The sequence below is a fragment of the Schistocerca serialis genome, chromosome 7, assembly GCF_023864345.2.
Source record: "Schistocerca serialis cubense isolate TAMUIC-IGC-003099 chromosome 7, iqSchSeri2.2, whole genome shotgun sequence".
NCBI classification, from domain to species: domain Eukaryota; kingdom Metazoa; phylum Arthropoda; class Insecta; order Orthoptera; family Acrididae; genus Schistocerca; species Schistocerca serialis.
Window position 1 is genome coordinate 22,807,857 of NC_064644.1, and position 18,018 is coordinate 22,825,874.

An 18,018-nucleotide genomic window follows, 5' to 3' on the forward strand; every position below is an offset into this window, starting at 1 on the left:
GAGCAAGAATTTTATGCACATATTATATGCACATATTATGATGTTAGGTGTTTTGAAACGTCACAAGGTTAAGCGCGCATGGTTGGGCTTCACACATGAAGCTATCAAAGTATTGCTCAGCATAATTAAAGTTATTAGAATTAAAAATAAATGTTATGGTTTCCAGGACCCCAGTGACCAATAGTCTTAACATAATGTAGACCTGTATCTGAAATCAACGAGTTGCCTGTGATAAGGGAATTCAAACTGATGGAAGATGATGATGATGATGATGATGGTGGTGATGATGATGATGATGATGATGATGATGATGATGATGATGATGATGATAACAACAATAATAAGTTGTGAGGACAGCGCGTGAGTCGTGCTTGGGTAGCTCAGTTGGTAGAGCATTTGCCCGCGAAAGGCAAAGGTCCTGAGTTCGAGTCTCGGTCCAGCACACAGTTTTAATCTGCCAGGAAGTTTCATATCAGCACACACTCCACTGCAGAGTGAAAATCTCATTCTGGAAACATCCCAGGCTGTGGCTAAGCCATGTCTCTGCAATATCCTTTCTTTCAGGAGTGCTAGTTCTGCAAGGTTTGCAGGAGAGCTTCTGTAAAGTTTGGAAAGTAGGGGACGAGGTACTGGCAGAAGTAAAGCTGTGAGGACGGGGTGCGAGTCGTGCTTGGGTAGCTCAGTTGGTAGAGCACTTGCCCGCGAATGGCAAAGGTCCCGAGATCGAGTCTCGGTCTGGCACACAGTTTTAATCTGATACTAAAATTTAGACTTTCACGGCTGGAAATGTTATGTCCATTATGATTATCCAGGCTGTTATGCCATGGTCGGTTGATGAATTTTGTTTCAATTCCCAACGTTTTGTCCCCGTATGCAGGAGACATCTTCAAGGGAGTCTGTAGTTCGATGGAAGGTCCAACACACCCTCTGGCTCGCTTCTGACTGCCGCTAAATTCCATGTCCGCGCACTCCCGCGCCGCAGCGTGACGTCACGTGTTTTGAAAACATCAGTGCAATTGGCCGCTGTCCGCTGCCGTCGATCGCCGTTGCCACCACCCAGTAGTGGACGGGTGGTACACATCTTCTTTAACACTGGCATCCATATACCGTTTAATTTCACGTCGGTGTTAAAGAAGATGTGTACCACCCGTCCACTACTGGGTGGTGGCAACAGCAATCGACGGCAGCGGACAGCGGCCAATTGCACTGACGTTTTCAAAACATGTGATATCGCGCCGTGGTGCGGGAGCGCGTGGACACGGAATTTAGCGGCAGTCAGTAGTGAGCCAGTGGGTGTGTTGGACCTTCCATCGAAATACAGACCCCCTTGAAGATGTCTCCCGCAGATGGGGACGAAACGTTGGGAATTGAGACAAAATTCATCAACCGACCATGGCATAACAGCCTGGTTAGTCATAATGGATGTGACAGTTTTAATCTGCCAGGAAGTTTTGTATCAGCACACACTCTGCTGCAGAGTGAAAATCTCGTTCTGGAAACAATAATAATAATGTGTGAAGCAGATACTAAAGCAAAACACTGAAGTGGAGATAAAGACTGGGTGGGTATTTTTTGAAAGATGGTTTTGTAAAGGTACTGGTGGGGTGGCTTATTAGAGAAACGGTTGTTAAGTTTTAACAAGAATCACTCAACAAGGACACTGTTTCCCATAACTAGGACAGAATTTTATACAAATCTCAGAATCTGAAAACAGTTGCAACCATTTGCATGCAGTGTGGTCATGTGACACACAGTGGAATAGTTCTGCAGTCTCAGCACTAAATGCTTTTCTCAGTATTGCAAAACTACTGGTGGCTTCAGTGCTTTTCTGCAAGAAACCATCATTTGAATCTCCATCAACACAAGTTTCAATTATTGAAACAAAATTTTATGCATAATCCCAGAAAATTAGTTTATGAAACACTCATCTTGGAATTTGGAGGGTGGGAAAAGGGAGAATATATGTAATAAAATTACAATGCAGTGTGGAATAGAACTGAAACTAAAAATTGTTCAAAACTATTTCTGGCTACAAAATGACAAAATATTCAAAGATTTTCACTGAATTACGAACAAATTGGATAGTTCAACATTTGAGGAACAATTTAATTAAATCACTAAAGTGCAAAATATGAAAATAAGTATAATCCAGTTAAGACAATATTTATGGAAAGGAAAAGATAGCTACTCACTCATGTTTCAGTTGAATTATTTGTGTGTGTGTGTGTGTGTGTGTGTGTGTGTGTGTGTGTGTGTGCACTAAAAAAGAAATCGCTCCACTGTTTCCTAATATTTCATTATATGTCGAAATATAATTTTATCAAAAGCAATTTAATCGCAGCTTTTACCTACTTCATGTCCAACCAAAGAGAGAAAAACTAGGGGTTTGGGGTGGGGAGGGGGAGGGGGGTGGTATAGGGAGAGGGATAGGGGGAGGAGGAGGAGGATTGAATGTCTGCTGCACTTTTGTATGTTTTCACAGATAAACTATGAATCACATCACCATGATGTAAGACAGTAATCATTTCTTAGATGGCTCAAAATTTAACTAGTGCTACAAATTCTATCTCTGGTTGGAACGTAAGTACTCATCTTCAGCCACAGCTTCTACACATAAAAGTTTTACCAAACAGTTCTGCTAGGTGGCAATAGCATTGTTTTCTCACTGGTGCCCACTCGTGGTTGAATTGTGGAGTGGTGGGCATTATTTGTCCCTCCCCTAACTTCTGTGTAGCCTAAAGAATGGAACATCAATTTTTCACTAATAATGTTTTATCTCAATGGAACAGGCACTGAAGCAGCTTTGATGTCCATGGTGTTGTAGTGTGTGCAGCATGTTGAGCAACTTGATCAAGTTTGCATTAGCTACAGTTTGGCAGTGGTAATTAATATATGTAGTTGGCTGAATACGAACCATAACAATATAGAACACTGCACTGTAACTGTAAAACAATGGGTGTATAGTGTGACTACATTCTTTTGCCCCTCGACCCTCAATAAGATTGAAAATGATTCTTATTAGACTGCAGTGGAAGGTTGAGTTTGTATGTGCACTTGGATCATCTACAGGAATAGATAATGGGATACTGCTTTGGATGGTAGGATTTTGGATAGGATATCCTTCATCTCGTGTTGCAATGATAGAGAGTCACAGCACTATTGAAACATGTTGAGTTTTTCAGTCACTATTGGAAGAACTGATGAATATAACTGATAGTCTTACAGACCTATGCAACAAAGACCATATTGAATAATATTGGAAAATAGAATAATGACATCATGAACATCATAGTTGCAGAAGACACAGTAAAGATAGTAAAGAAGTCTGGTACTTAGGGTGCAAGTATACACATAAAATCTCCAGAGTAAAGTACCCGTCAGAACCTCATTGGCACAAGAGAAGACGACTCTTATCATTGTAGGAATTTACTGATATCAAACATTTGCATGTAATTAAGGAAAGAGTTTGTGAAACTTTACATCATTTTAATTCCATTTTATGTCATTTTAATGTTGGTAATAGGGGCCACTCAGGAGAATATTGACATCAGGTTATATTAAACTGGCATTGTATGGATGAGAGTGTGGAATGTTAGATCCATTAATTGGACAGGAAAATTAGAAAATCTAAAAAGGGAAATGTTGCTTCTCACCAAATAGTGGAGATGTTGCGTAGCAAACAGTTACAACAAAAACACTAGGCCGGTCTGCGAGTAACTGTGCATGATGGGAGAAGAAATCTGGTTTGTTCAAGTTATGGAGGAGGCTGGGGAGGGAGAGGGAGGGATAGCAGGATAGGGGTGCGGCACAGTAAAGTACTGCTTGTGGCAGCATACAGGCACGGATGAGGAGTGGAGAGGATAGGGCAACCAGGAGGTGGGTGGAGGGCGGGCTGAGGGGGTGTGGGGGATGGGGGGGGGGGGGAGGAGAGAAGTAAAAGGACTGTGTGAGGTTATTGGCGAAATAGAAGGCTGTGTAGTGCTGGAGTGGATGAAGAACAGTTACTAACAAAGGCTGAGGCCAGGGGGGGGGGGGGGGGTTATGGGAATATAGGATATATTGCAGGGAGGATTTCCACATGCACAATTCAGGAAAGCTGGTGGCTAATGGCTAATTAAGGGAGACAAAAATTTAATAGTGATGTGGGACTGGAATTTGATAGTAGGAGGATGGAGATCAGAAAAAAAAGTAGGTGAATATGGAATGAGGGAAAAGACTGAAAGAGAAAGCCAACTGCTAGAATTTTGCACAGAGCATAATGTAGTCATTGCTAACATGTGGCTTAAGAATCGTGAAAGAAGGTTGTACATGTGCAAGAGACCTGGAGACACCAGAAAGTTTCAGGTTGAGTATGTAATGTTAAGACAGAGATTTCGGAATCAGATTTTAAATTATAAGACATTTCCAGGGGCAGATGTGATCTCTGACCAGAATTTGTTGGTTATGAAGTGTAGATTAAAACTGAAGAAATTGCAAAAAGATAATAAATTAAGGAAATGGCACCTGGATAATTTGAAAGAACCATAGGTTGTTGAGAGTTTCAGAGGGAGAATTAGGCAACAATTGACAAGAACAAGGGAAAGAAATACAGTAAAAGATAAATCGATAGCTTTGAGAGATGAAATAGTGAAGACAGCAAAGGTTCAGATAGGTAAAAAAGACAAGGCATAATAGAAATCCATTAATAACACAAGAGATATTAAATTTAATTGATGAAAGGAGAAAATATAAAAATGCAGTAAATCAAGCAGGTGAAAGGGAATACAAACAACTAAAAAAATGAGATTGACAGGAAGTGCAAAATGGCTAAGCAGGAATAGCTAGAGCTGAAATGTAAGGAATTAGAAGTATATATCACTAGTGGAAAGATATATACCATCTACAGGAAAATTAAATAGGTGTTTGGAGAAAAGAGAAGCAACTGTATAAATATCAAGAGTTCAGATAGAAAACCAGTGCTAAGCAAAGAAGGGAAAGCTGAAAGGTGGAAGGAGTACATAGAGTGTCTACACAAGGGAGATGTACTTGAGAGCAGTATTATAGAAATGGAAGAGGATGTAGATGAAGATGAGATGGGGATAGGATACTGCGAGGAGTATTTGACAGAGCATTGAACGACCTGTGTTGAAACAAGGCTCTGGGAGTAGACAACATTCCGTCAGAATTACTGATAACCTCGAGTGAACCAGCCATGACAAAACTGTTCCATCTAGTGTGCAAGATGTATGAGACAGGGAAAAATACCCTCATACTTCAAGAAGAATATAATAATTCCAATTCCAAAGAAAACAAATGCTGATAGGTGTGAGTATAACCAAATTGGCACTTTAATAAGTCGTGGTTGATTGACTGGTTGAACGATGCAAGAGAAGAAAATTAGCACATTAATCATTAATCAACTGTTATCGTTTCTATCGTGTTATCACTGGATATTATGATATGAGTTTTTCTTTTATCTCCTCCAGATGGCCACTTAGCATCTGATCTTATTGTTTCTCTCCTTTATTTTACTTTTGATGTTGCAAAAAATATTGTAGAAGCAAAATTTATAACTTCTTTGGGACGGTGCCAGTGATTTATTCTCTTTTGAGTGCAAGAATTATTTCAATATATCAAGCACATTAATAAGTAAATGGGATAAAGTGTAAAGAATTTAAGAGTATGAGGAAAATCCAGGAAGTAACAGTTACTTGGCTTCAGTAATTTGAAGAAACATATTTTATTAACAGAAAATATGTCATAAAATTTAAGGTTAGAGTGGAGACTCGATCATCTGAGCCTCAGTTACATGGATTTGTGAGTATCTAGATTGTCAACTGTGAGCAAATATTTTTGTAGTTTTATCTGTGGTGCAAGGAAATGTCATGCTGGCAAAACACACCCCGCACTCCACACGATCTCTGCCCCATGCATTTCTTTATTGTTTGAGTTAGACAGTACATGTTTCATCATTGTGTCTATCCTTCTCATCCCATGCAGTAAATCTCCCCTGACCCATGGTTCTGGGCAACTTTCCCAAAATCTACCCCTTTTCTTAGACCTCTCCAGTCCTTTTCCTTCACCCCTCTTCCTTCCCCTTCAGTCCTTCTACCTGAAGAAGGAGCCACTGGCTCCAAAAGCTTGCCACTTACAACCATCTTCTATGTGTGTGTTCTGCTGCCTCTTGTTGAGTATATTTTTTATCTACCCTATCAAATAATTTTGTCATTATTTTGTGAGTTACAGTTGCCAGTCATTATGCCACTGCAAAGTGTCGTGTCTGTGCTTAAAAATGTCAAAAGTGGAAGAGGATGGTGTTATTGATTAATTGATTCATTAAAAAAAGGAGAAACTAGTCATAAGTTAGCTGATATGCATGGTGTAGATACTTCTACTATAATCAATCCTGCAAACTTGATAGTGAAGACAGGAGTGAACATCAAAGAGTGATGAAGAAACTGAAAAGTGAACTTTTGGAAGAAGCTTTGTATTGTTGGTTTTTACAGATATGATCACTGCGCAACCAATATCTATTCCTTTGCTCTGTGAAAAGAAGTACAGCTAAATAAAAAATAGGTGGTGATAAATCATTTTTGCATGTAACATTTGGCTGTACAGATTTGAATCTCATCATGGAATTTGTGAGTGGGAAATACAAATTGAAAAAATGTCAGTTGATGTAAATGCAGCAATTTTTTTTAGTCGTGGTTTAAAAAAATAACTGGATGATAATTATGACCTGGACTTTCTTTACAATGCTGGTGATACTGGATTAAATTGGAAATAATTACCATCAAAATCTTTTTCTTCTTGTCAAAAGAGTTCATCTCCAGGATATAAAACTAGTAAAGAGCAAGTAACAATATCAGTTTGTGCAGTTGCTACCAGGATCCATAAAATGCCTTTGCTGCTCATGGGAAAATCAAAAAATGTCAGATTCTTCTAAAATATCAGTGTTCCATTAAGTAATAAAAGTCAGAAAAGAGCAGGGGCGAACTCTGAAAATTCATTGATTGGTATGGCAACATTTTTAACCCCGAAGAAAAAAAAAAAAGGGTGGATAATGTGCCAACCCATCCTTTAGCTGAACTGTTAAGAGGGAGAGAGTAAAACTTTTATCTCCTAATGTGACATCCATGCTACTACCAGTGTATCAAAGTGATTGTGAAACATTAAAACTACTTTACAAAAAACAACTTTTATGTAGATTGTTATCTGTTGATGAAGATAATGTAGAAGTTGTTTTCTCATTGTTCAAGGAGATGAATTTAAAAGGATTGTTGTTACGTGGCTGTAGATGTGTGGGATTTGATTGAAAGGAAGACTCTGAACAGAGCTTGGTATAGAACACTAAAACAGAAGTACAAAAATTTAGTAACTGAATGGATGATTCTGTTTCAGAGGATATAAATGAGCCAATGACAATCATACAGATCTGCCGTGAATGAAATGCCAATGAAATGAAAGAGCAGATCACTTGTGACAGTAATGATCAGTGTTTTCAGGTCATCTCGGATGATGAAATTGTTGAAAATATATTGCAGGCAAAAAAACAGCAAGAAATGCAAGATGATGTTACAGAAGATAATTAGATGCAGAAAATAATGTAGGATCAACTCATGCAGAAGCATTTCAAGACCTGGAAACAATCTTCAAATGGCTCGAAAAAGAGAGTGTGATCATGAGTTTATTACAGTTAAAACGAATTCATGATGTAGCAGCAATGAACAGAAGAAATTGTTTACATCAAATGACAATTACCAAATATTTTAAACAAAATTAAACTACAGTGATTGTCCTATGTGACTTTTGTGAGGTATTTCATGAATGAGGTTGCAGTATTTTAATTTTAAGAAAATATGGACATAAATACTAAAATGTGTCTAATCTCTTAATTCCAACTCCAAAGAATGCAGTTGCTGACAAGTGTGAAAATTACCAAACTATCAGTTTAATAAGTCATGGTTGCAAAATACTAACATGAATTCTTTACAGAAGAATGGAAAAACTGGTAGAATCCGACCTCAGGGAAGATCAGTCTGGATTCAGAGAAATGTAGGAACACAAGAGGAAATACTGACCCTACAACTTATCTTAGAAAATAGGTCAAGGAAAGGTAATCTTATGCTTATGGCATTTGTAGACTTAGAGAAAGATTTTGAGTGTTGACTGGAGTACACTCTTTGAAATTGTGAAGGTAGCAGGCATAAAATACAGGGAGCAAAAGGCTGTTTACAACTTGTACAGAAACCAGACTGCAGTAATATGAGTCAAAGGGCATGAAAGGGAAGCAGTGGTTGAGAAGGGAGTGAAACAGGGTTGTAGCCTATACCTGATGTTGTTCAATGTGTGCATTGAACAAGCAGTAAAGGAGATCAAAGAAAATTTGAAGTAGAAATTAAAATTCAAGGAAAAGAAATATAAACTTTGAGGTTTGCTGATGACATAGTAATTGTCAGAGACAGCAAAGGACTTGAAAGAGCAGTTGAATGTAATGGACATTGCCTTGTAAGGATGATAAAAGATGAACATCAATAAAAGCCAAACAAGGATAATGGAATGTAGTCGAATTAAATCGGACAATGCTATGGGAATTAGATTAGGAAACAAGATGCTTAAAGTAATAGGTGAGTTTTGCTATGTGGGCAGCAAAATGATGGCCAAGGTAGAGAGGATATAGAATGTAGACAGGCAGTGGCAAGAAATGCATTTCTGAAGAAGAGAAATTTGTTAACATCAAATGTAGATTTAAGTTTTAGGTAGTCTTTTCTGAAAGTATTGGTACGGAGTGTAGCCACATATGGAAGTGAAACGTAGACAATAAACAGTTTATACAGAAAGACAATAGAAGCATTTGAAATGTGGTTCTACAGAAGAATGTTGAAGATTAGATGGGTAGGTCATGTAACTAATGAGGAGTTACGGAATAGAATTGATGAGACAAGAAGTTTGTGTTACAGCTTGACCGAAAGAAGGGATCACTTGATAGGACACATTCTGAGACGTCAGGTGATCACTAATTTTGTACTGGAGAAAGTGGGGGGGGGGGGGGGGTAAAAATTGTAGAGGGAAACCAATAGATGAATACAGAAAGCAGATTCAGAAGGATGTAGGTTGGAGTATTTATTTGGAGGTGAAGAGGCTCACACAGGATGCAGTAGCATGGAGAGCTGCATCAAACCAGTATTCAGACTAATGGCTGCAAAAACAACAACAATCTTTTAAGAAACATTGATTTTTGTTGTTGATTTTAATAAGTTTAATTTGTTTTTGTTGTTTTAAATATACACTTAACATTATTTATTAACTCTAAAAAAATAACCATATAACAATGTAGCTAAACGATAGCCATACGCAGGTGACATAGGTTATCTTTCTATATTAATCATACAAGAATTGCTTTCCTTCATTCATTTAGTTATATGGATTTTTGATTGTGTGAATGACCTCTGGCAACAATTAGTGTGGTTAATGGAGTCTCCAATGTACTTTATTTCTCTACCTAATCACATTCGTACATTGAAGTATTCGTTGTATCTGTCTGCAATCGTGTAGAAATCCCCACATCACAGTTAGCTACTACTACTCTTTTAAACCTGTGTCTATTACTTTTCAATGTATTTCCTACCCAAGAACTTTTTGTGCTTTGTGAAGGTGAAAATCACCAATGCAAGGTCTGCACTGTGAGGTGAATGATCAAAAATTCCCATCCAGATAGATCCAGTAAGCTTCTGATTACCACAGCATTTTGAGGATGGGCATTGTGATTAAGTAACTCAATACTGGGATGCGGTACTTCATGCCTACGATTTTAAAATGCTCGCTGTAGTTTTCTTAAGGTGTCACAATATTGATCTGGATTTGTAACAACACTTTTTGGTGTGAAATCCACCAAAAGGCAAAGGGCAAAGGGCAAAAAACAATTGTCAGAAACTTTTTTGTTGGCACAGTTTTTTCAGTTTTTGCAGCTTTTTAGTTGATGAAGGATGATGCCAGTTAAGCGTTTTGCACTTATTTGTGAGGTGTAGTGTACACCCATGTTTCAGCACAAAGTAATAGTTTGAACCAGAAAAGCATTTCCACATGTATGCTATTGCATAAAAAATGTCAGTACTGCAGCCATTTTACTGGGTGTACCAGAACTCCAACAACAAACTTCCAAAGGTTGTTTGGCAATACTTTGAGAGTTTTGATATAAGGGACCCATGGTCTTTGGGGATCATTACACAGTTATTACATTTCATTTTGTTTCTAGCAACAATTAGCTTTGTATCTCTGTTGCACTGAAAATATTGCACAACATTGCTTGTTTCTTTTCGTTCACAGAACCTCCTGTTGACAAGAGTAGTACCCATTTTACTCTTTGCATTCAAGTTTGCATTCAGTACTGCCTAGTTCTGTTGTGGGTTTGTGTTTCTGGCAGTTTTAGTTGTATCTTAACATTGGTACACAGCTGTATGGATAGGTTTATTGATGAAGAGTTGGCCAGTATGCACCTCTTGTATGGGTTCACTGAATGCAGTGGAAGAGTGGGACCATGAAGCAATGTTGAGCTGTTCCTGCAGTGATAGCAATGACATCACAGTACACTGTCTTGTCTGAGGGCTGTTGTGTTACTCTGTGTTGTGTGTTATATGTTTTGGTTATGGTTTATTACATGTTTCTTCAATGTTCTGAATGTATTTTCACAGAAACAAGGGTGGTTGCAATAACAAACCAAATATGCTGTTGGAGACTGTAAGTCCCTTGTACCAAAAGACTTGGAAGGTAGCACTGAACAACCTCTGAAAGTTTGTTGGTGGAGTTATGGTTCACTCTGTATTTGTTTTACGTTGCTCTCTCAGTTGTCAGGGAACCCATCATCCAATAATTTTGCTGTAGCCACAATAGACAGACATAATTCCACTGAACACAGAATGAGAAATATATAGGAAATAACTGTCATAACTTGTCTGCAGTTACAAGTTTGTCTTGTACGATTTCTTCACTTGGTTCTTCAAGTCATCTGTGATGTAAGACAGATGTCTAGGTCATGTTTCATCATGCAGTTTAGTTTTGCCTGTTGTTGAATGTTTCACATGTTTCTTTCATTAAATAACCAACAGGACTTTTTAACACATAGTCGATTTTAAACAACTATAGGATGCATAACAACAGCTTGTGTGGCTGGTGATTTGACAACACTGAGAAAAGATGTTGAGATAAATGTTTGAACTTGGATAGAAGCAGTGGGAAAGCAAAACTGATCATTATTTCCTGGATTGCCATTGTATTTCCTTTTTTCATTAACTTTTTCATTAACTATCATTTGGTAGAATTTTTCTTTAACTATCATTGGTAGTGTACTTTGACACTTCTCTTTACTTCCAGGGGACTGAAGATATTGATCCAGCAGTATTAGATAATCTTGAAAGCATTATGTATACATTACCATGTAGCTCTTCATATATGAATGAAGTTACTACATTATTTTCTCCAAGCAACAAATTGCGCAAAGTGGCATTGAAGTATCTCCATGGTAAGACATCTAAGATTTATATTCGTTAACATTGTTAACATCATCAGTCTTATCACTAAACATTTGACATCTACTGCTGGATAAGGGGCTCCTCTAGACTCTTTCATATATTATAATATTTAGATATTTGGATGCATGCTGCTTCTACTGGTTTTGTAATGTTACCTACCTACTTTCCAATAGATTACCGTATAAATATTATATAATTTACTGTAATTCAGCAACAAACATCCATGGCCTACCTACCATAAATTCAGCTGGCTATGTAGTCAGGCTTGGTGATATAATGACAAAGTATGTACCTGGAAACTGAAATCCCATGTGATTGCATCTCGGTCAGGCTACAGAATTTTTAATCTGCCTTTAACTTAGCCCTCTTCTCTCAATGATGTGAACATCCATCAGGAACAACATGTGGTTTGGATTCTGCATTGAACTGTATGCCCCCTTTCCCTAGCAGTATTGCTGGGGTAGGTTATGGATGTGCCAGGTGCCATAGTGGCATCCAGTTGAGAGACTTGCACCAGACCACTTAGGTGCACAAAATTACCTGGTTACATGCCCCACCCACCTCCACCTCATTCTATCACAGTTACATCTCCAACTTCAATCTGTTCCCTGAGCCCTTTGTTTTCCTGTTTTTCCTAATAATTCACAACACACTTCTCTTCATTGCTCACTTAGCAGCTCTCAGTGCTTCAGTCATTTTCATGAAAGTCCACATTTCACTCTTGTAACCCAGCACCTGTGATACACACTTACCCAAAGTTACCATTTCAGACAGTTTGGAATCTTAATTTTAAAAGCTCAATTTGGTTTACCAAAAGCACCCCCAAACAGATTTTACACTTCTGTTTTCTTTCTTGTCCATCCAGATCTTCCCCCCCCCCCCCCCCCCCCCCCCCCCCCCAGTTGACCTAAATACAAAAACTCATCAACTGGACTGTAACTTAGTTGTTAATATGTACAGATTTATTTTTTATGTGATGATAGTAAAACTTGCTCTATTAAGTTATTCCATTTGTCGGTGACATCTATTGACCCAAGAGGCAAGCAGTTCAATAAGCACTTTTTCCCCAGATCAATCTTACTTCTCCTTTGTATCTGAAGATAGCTTTATTTAATCATATACTCTTCTAGGTTTCTGTCAGTTGCTGTGACAATACACAATAATGTTGATGCTGTTTTGCATAATAATGTTTGAACCAGAGACTTTGTAGGTTCTGTGACAAATAGCATGTGTCTCTCTGAACGTACGTCATAGGATTGAGAACTGCTGGGTTACCGTACGTAGGTCAGAGGGTCACTACACAGCAACGGAGGCTACTACCAGTGTTGGTGACTTTGATGGGGCACGTGCAAGACTCTTTTTTTAATTCAGCAACTCTCCATCCAATCCAGTTAAAGATATCTGTACTTAAATATTAGTGTAAGATCCAAAGAGATGAAACTATTAGAACCTTAGTGATCAACAGCTTAAGTATCTGCACGAAAGTAACAGAGTCTGGAGCACTTCTAAAGAGAAATGGGACTCATATAATACTAGATACAGAAAGCTTGGTGAGACATGAAATTGTTAACAGTGAGATTTTCAGAGAAAATGAGGCCTATATCAAAAATGAAGTGGAAATGTTGTTTTAATCAAAGTAGACAAGAAGCTTAAATCCGCGGAGATATAAATTGTAGCTGCGTCTGTGATTGATTGGGCAGGACCCAGTATCGACAGTGTACATAAACTTATGATTGGGTCTTTCTCATGACAGCCACACCCACACCGAGACATACTGCAAAATGATACTAAATAAATTCCCTGAAAGCTACCTAGAATGGATAGTGTAGAATCCCATTCATGATGAGGATAGAGACTGTTGACCATCAGAACTGCAGCACCTTGAAAGTGGCATGCAGCAAACTCTAAACTGGTATGAAATGCACTAAATGCTTTGATATGCAAATGGTTATAATTTTAGTGCAACTGCACAAAGCAAATTAGGAGTAACTCCATCTGAATTCTGTGTATAAGGAAACATCATACAGTAGGTCCTTCATTCAGGAATTATTTTGGAATGTTATTTGTTTGTGATTACATCATGTTGTTGCTTGCTAACAAGCAGAAATCAGTGCATGCCAGAATTGAGACTGCTGTTTGTCATTCTTTAATATTGCTGCTGCTTGTGTTGGTTGGGACCCCGTGACTATCACACAAATAGGGGATCTGTCGGTTCAGGAGGGCCATACCAAATGTCATACAGGATCTCAACAGCCCATGTGATTAGCACCTGAGAGGCTAGACACTGCTCAGCTATGTAGGGTCGTACAGCTGTGTCACACACCTTGAGCCTGGAAATGCACTTTTTTCCAGTGCGACAAAGTCTGGAATGCCATAGATAGTTAGCATTGGGACTATTATTGTGGCTTGCCTTGGCACAGCAGCAGAAAGAGAGGTACTCTGAAGTGATGCACATAGTAACAACACTGGGCACAGGAGTGGCACCATGTCATCTTTTGAGATGGTTCCAAGTTCTGCACACAGCTTCACAATGCACACATCTGTGTGTGGAGGCTACCAGGAAAATGAACATACTAGATTGAATTCATCATCATCATAAGAGCCTAGGACCTGTCATGGTGGTATGGGGTGCCACTGGAAACACAACATAATCATTTCTGATGATAAAATCTTTTCGGATAGTCAGTTGAGTGGTGACATTATCTTGTTGCAACATTTCAATGATTTTTGTACCCATCATCCTCAGACAAATTTTTGGGTTGCTGTGTGCTGCATATCCCATGTAGCCACTGGAATGTTGACTGTAGGTGGGCCAGTCACATATCTCTGGAAGAGAGAGCTACACCAGTAGTGGGGAAAATTGGTGCTGCCTGTGGTGAGGAATGTGGTGTGCCTCAGTGTGAGCATCGAGTCCTTGTCTCTTTCCATTCTGTCCGTAGATGCTGGCACTATTTAGAATGGAGCATTCCTGTCATACTTTTTCAGTATGCAGACTCCCATCTTGTGCTGAGTTGAAATCCACTATCCGGTTTATTAAATTGTTGTGCAGATGTATTTCTATCGCCTCTTTGAAGCCACTGAGTGATACTAGTTGGGAAAGTCGCATCGATGCACTTGCTCCCCTGAGGTTTCAAATTCGAGGCGTTTATGATATACTGGTTCAGATATCAGAAGAATTCAATGGCATGACCTCTCACGAAGCAATTACACCTTTCTCATTTCTCTGGTAATCTGGTACGATGTTCTGCTTCACATCAGTCAGTAAGACCCTCCAGACCGTTGATATAAATGTTTCTGAGGCTGTGGAAATGCTTGAAAAAATGAAAGCATATTTTGAGACCTGCAAAACAGAAGAAAAGTTTGTGTCTTTCTTGATGGATTCCAAAGAACTGGCTACAGAATTAAAGCTAGAAGATCTAACATTACCATGGATTAGAGTACTGGCAATGAAGTAAGAAGCCAACACACTTTACCTATGAAGGAAGACAATAGATGACCCAACAAAACGTTACAAGATTGAATTATACTATTATCTTTTAGATATAGGAACCACATCTTTGAATGAGAGATTCAATCAACTGAAATCTCATTGTGGTTATTTTGATTTTCTCTACGACATCGGCAAGCTGAAGAATGCATCTCCTGACAGCCTGGACACAAAGTGTAGAAACCTCGCAGTGATTTTGCAAGATCATGCGTCAAGCGACATTGATGCACTGGAGTTGAGGGAGGAACTAAAAGTGCTTTCAACATTGTTGAAACCTGGAATAAGTTCAAAAGAGATTCTGAAGTTTATAGGAAGACATAATTTTTGCCCTAATGTTAACTTTGCTCTGAGAATTCTCCTAACACTCCCAGTGACAGTTGCGAGTGGAGAGAGGAGATTCTCAAAACTGAAATTGATAAAGACATACCTCCGATCAACGATGAGCCAAACTCGTTTGAATGATCTTGCAACAATATTAATTGAGCACAAGCTTGCAGAGGACTTAAATTACACAGATCGTGTGAAAGAGTTTGCTCAAGAAAAAGCCAGGAAGGTTCGATTTGTCTAGTATTTTTTTGAATTTTTGTATTATAATCAGTGTCTTGGTTATTTACTGTGTTGTTTCTTATTTTGTTCAACGTAAATAGTTACTGTAAATATTATTGTTCAAACCAAATAAAATTCCAAAGTAAACTCTGTAATATATTTTGTTTTCCGTTGAATACATTATCTGTTCACAACCATTGAAAAATGTTTATTTACATTAACTGTAAATTCATGCCGCGCGTGATTAGCCGAGCGGTCTAAGGCACTGCAGTCATGGACTGTGCGGCTGGTCCTGGTGGAGGTTCAAGTTCTCCCTCGGGCATGGGTGTGTGTTTGTCCTTCGGATAATTTAGGTTAAGTGGTGTGTAAGCTTAGGGACTGATGACCTTATCAGTTAAGTCCCATAAGATTTCACACACATTTGAACACTTTGTAAATTCACAAGGCTTGTTAAAATTAGCTAGATTTCTTCAATCAGGTTTGACTCCATTTTTGAGCTGGTGCCCAACGACTGTTTTGTACAAATCTGTAGAGAATGTCACCAATCAGTTGCAATTTTTGTTTTTATTTGCCAGATCTACATAGATTTAGGGCACAGTGTGGCTATTCTCAATGCTTTGAGTTATGTTTACATCTATACCGTCATGCTGAATGTAACTGTCAACATGATGGTTAGAAGTAAGCACATATTAAAAGCTTTGAGACTGGCCACTCAGTGGCCGAAACCTAGGTAGATCTGAAAAGTAAAAACAAAAATTGTGATTGATTGCTGACATTTCCAACAGATTTGTTTAAATAAAAAAAATACGGTGGGGGGGCAATTTAGCAGCTCGCACAGGGCGGCACTTGGGCTTCTTGCGCCAGCCCTGTATGTGTGTGTGTGTGTGTGTGTGTGTGTGTGTGTGTATGTGTGTGTGTGTGTGTGTGTGTGTGTGTATGTGTGTGTGTGGGGGGGGGGGATGTTTTGTCTATTTCTGACAAAGGCCTTGTTGGCAGAAAGCTCACTTTCTGACCGTCTTTTTGTTATGCCTATTTGCAATTCGGCATCTCCTCTGTGAGATGAGTGGCAACTATCCTTTTCATAATATTATTACATTACATCCTGGATTTTCAATTGTAAAATTTTATAAATCTTTCTTTCGGAAGAATGGCAAAGAAATGGAGAAAAGAAGATAGAAGAGGTAAAAGCTGTAAGCAGTAGAGTGAAGGAAAAATTGTTCCAGTCCCTTAATTAGTAGCAATGTTTGGTTAAATCATTATGCCTTATGATATGTTGTTTTGTATGGTGAAACATCTAAATGAGTCATAAAATGACTTTGTTTCAATATCAAGCCTATCAGCCAAAAGATCTGTTCTCTCAACTGCAGATGATGTATGAATTATGAAGAAGAGTAAATGTACGTATTCAATTATGAAGCAGAGGAAATGTACATATTCGATTTTTTTGTTTTCAGGAACTCCAGGTGTATCAGACCAAAGAAGAAAAATAGATGACTTTTTGGTAGTTTTGAGCAAATCTTGCCTGCAGATTACAGAACTAGACATAAGGGGGTGTACTACGTAAGTCAGCCATTTCTTTTCACTCGTTTTAACAAAAAAAAAAGTGCTAATTTATTTTGTGATTTGCCTTTTTGACACACTGAGATGTGTTATTGAATGCTAGGATGATATCCAAAATAAGTGAGTTTTTATTTTATTTTTGAGAGAGGTGTGTGTGGTGTGTGTGTGTGGGGGGGGGGGGGGGGCGGAGGTGGTGGCTAATGGAGTGAAAGGAATTATTAAACAAAGCTTATTTTAAATTTAGTTTTAAATAGACTAACTGAGTATCTAGTGTTGTCCAGGTATTGTATGTATTCCAGTGTTCTATTATGAAAAGGAAAGTTACTACTCACCATATAGTGGAGATACTGAGTTGCAGGTAGGCGCAACAAAAAGACTGTAACAAACAAACTTTCGGCCAAAGAGACCTTTGTCGGAGAAAGCATATTTGTGACAGTCCTTTTGTTGTGCCTCCCTGCGACTCAGCATTTCCACTATAAGGTGAGTGGTGTTTTTCCTTTTCATAATAGTGTTACATTCCATCCTGGATTTTCCATTGTTTGATTTCCAATCTTCTGTTACTCCATCTCCTCCTCATCCTCTCTCTGTCCATATTCTCCCCCCTCTCGCTGTCCATATCCTCCTCACCCCCTCTATCTGTCCATATCCTCCTCACCCCCTCTATCTGTCCATCTGCTCTCCATGTGTTCCTGTTCCCACTCTCCATTCATGTGCTGCTTCCCCCTTTGTCCATCTCATCTTCCTTCTGTAATCTCCTCCTTCCCTCTCTTGTCTCCTCCTCATCCTCTTTATCTTTTCCTTACCCCCTGTACCTCCTCCTCACCTCCTTATAAATCCATCACATTCTCCCCCGTCTCTTTGTCCATCTCCTTCTCTTCCCTTTCTTCTCCATATGCTCCTCTTCTTCTCACTATCCAT

General features: G+C 38.7%; 1 protein-coding gene across 4 annotated transcripts in view; it reads left to right on the forward strand.

The window, feature by feature from the left end:
• The window catches only part of LOC126412757 (uncharacterized), a 188,561-nt gene that overhangs the window by 115,924 nt on the left and 54,619 nt on the right, over positions 1-18,018 (forward strand). For all 4 annotated transcript variants that reach the window (XM_050082508.1, XM_050082507.1, XM_050082506.1 and 1 more), the window contains 2 exons: positions 11,350-11,497; positions 16,995-17,100. In XM_050082508.1, coding sequence (XP_049938465.1) covers positions 11,350-11,497; positions 16,995-17,100 — 254 coding nt within the window. The remainder of the gene's footprint in view (positions 1-11,349; positions 11,498-16,994; positions 17,101-18,018) is intronic.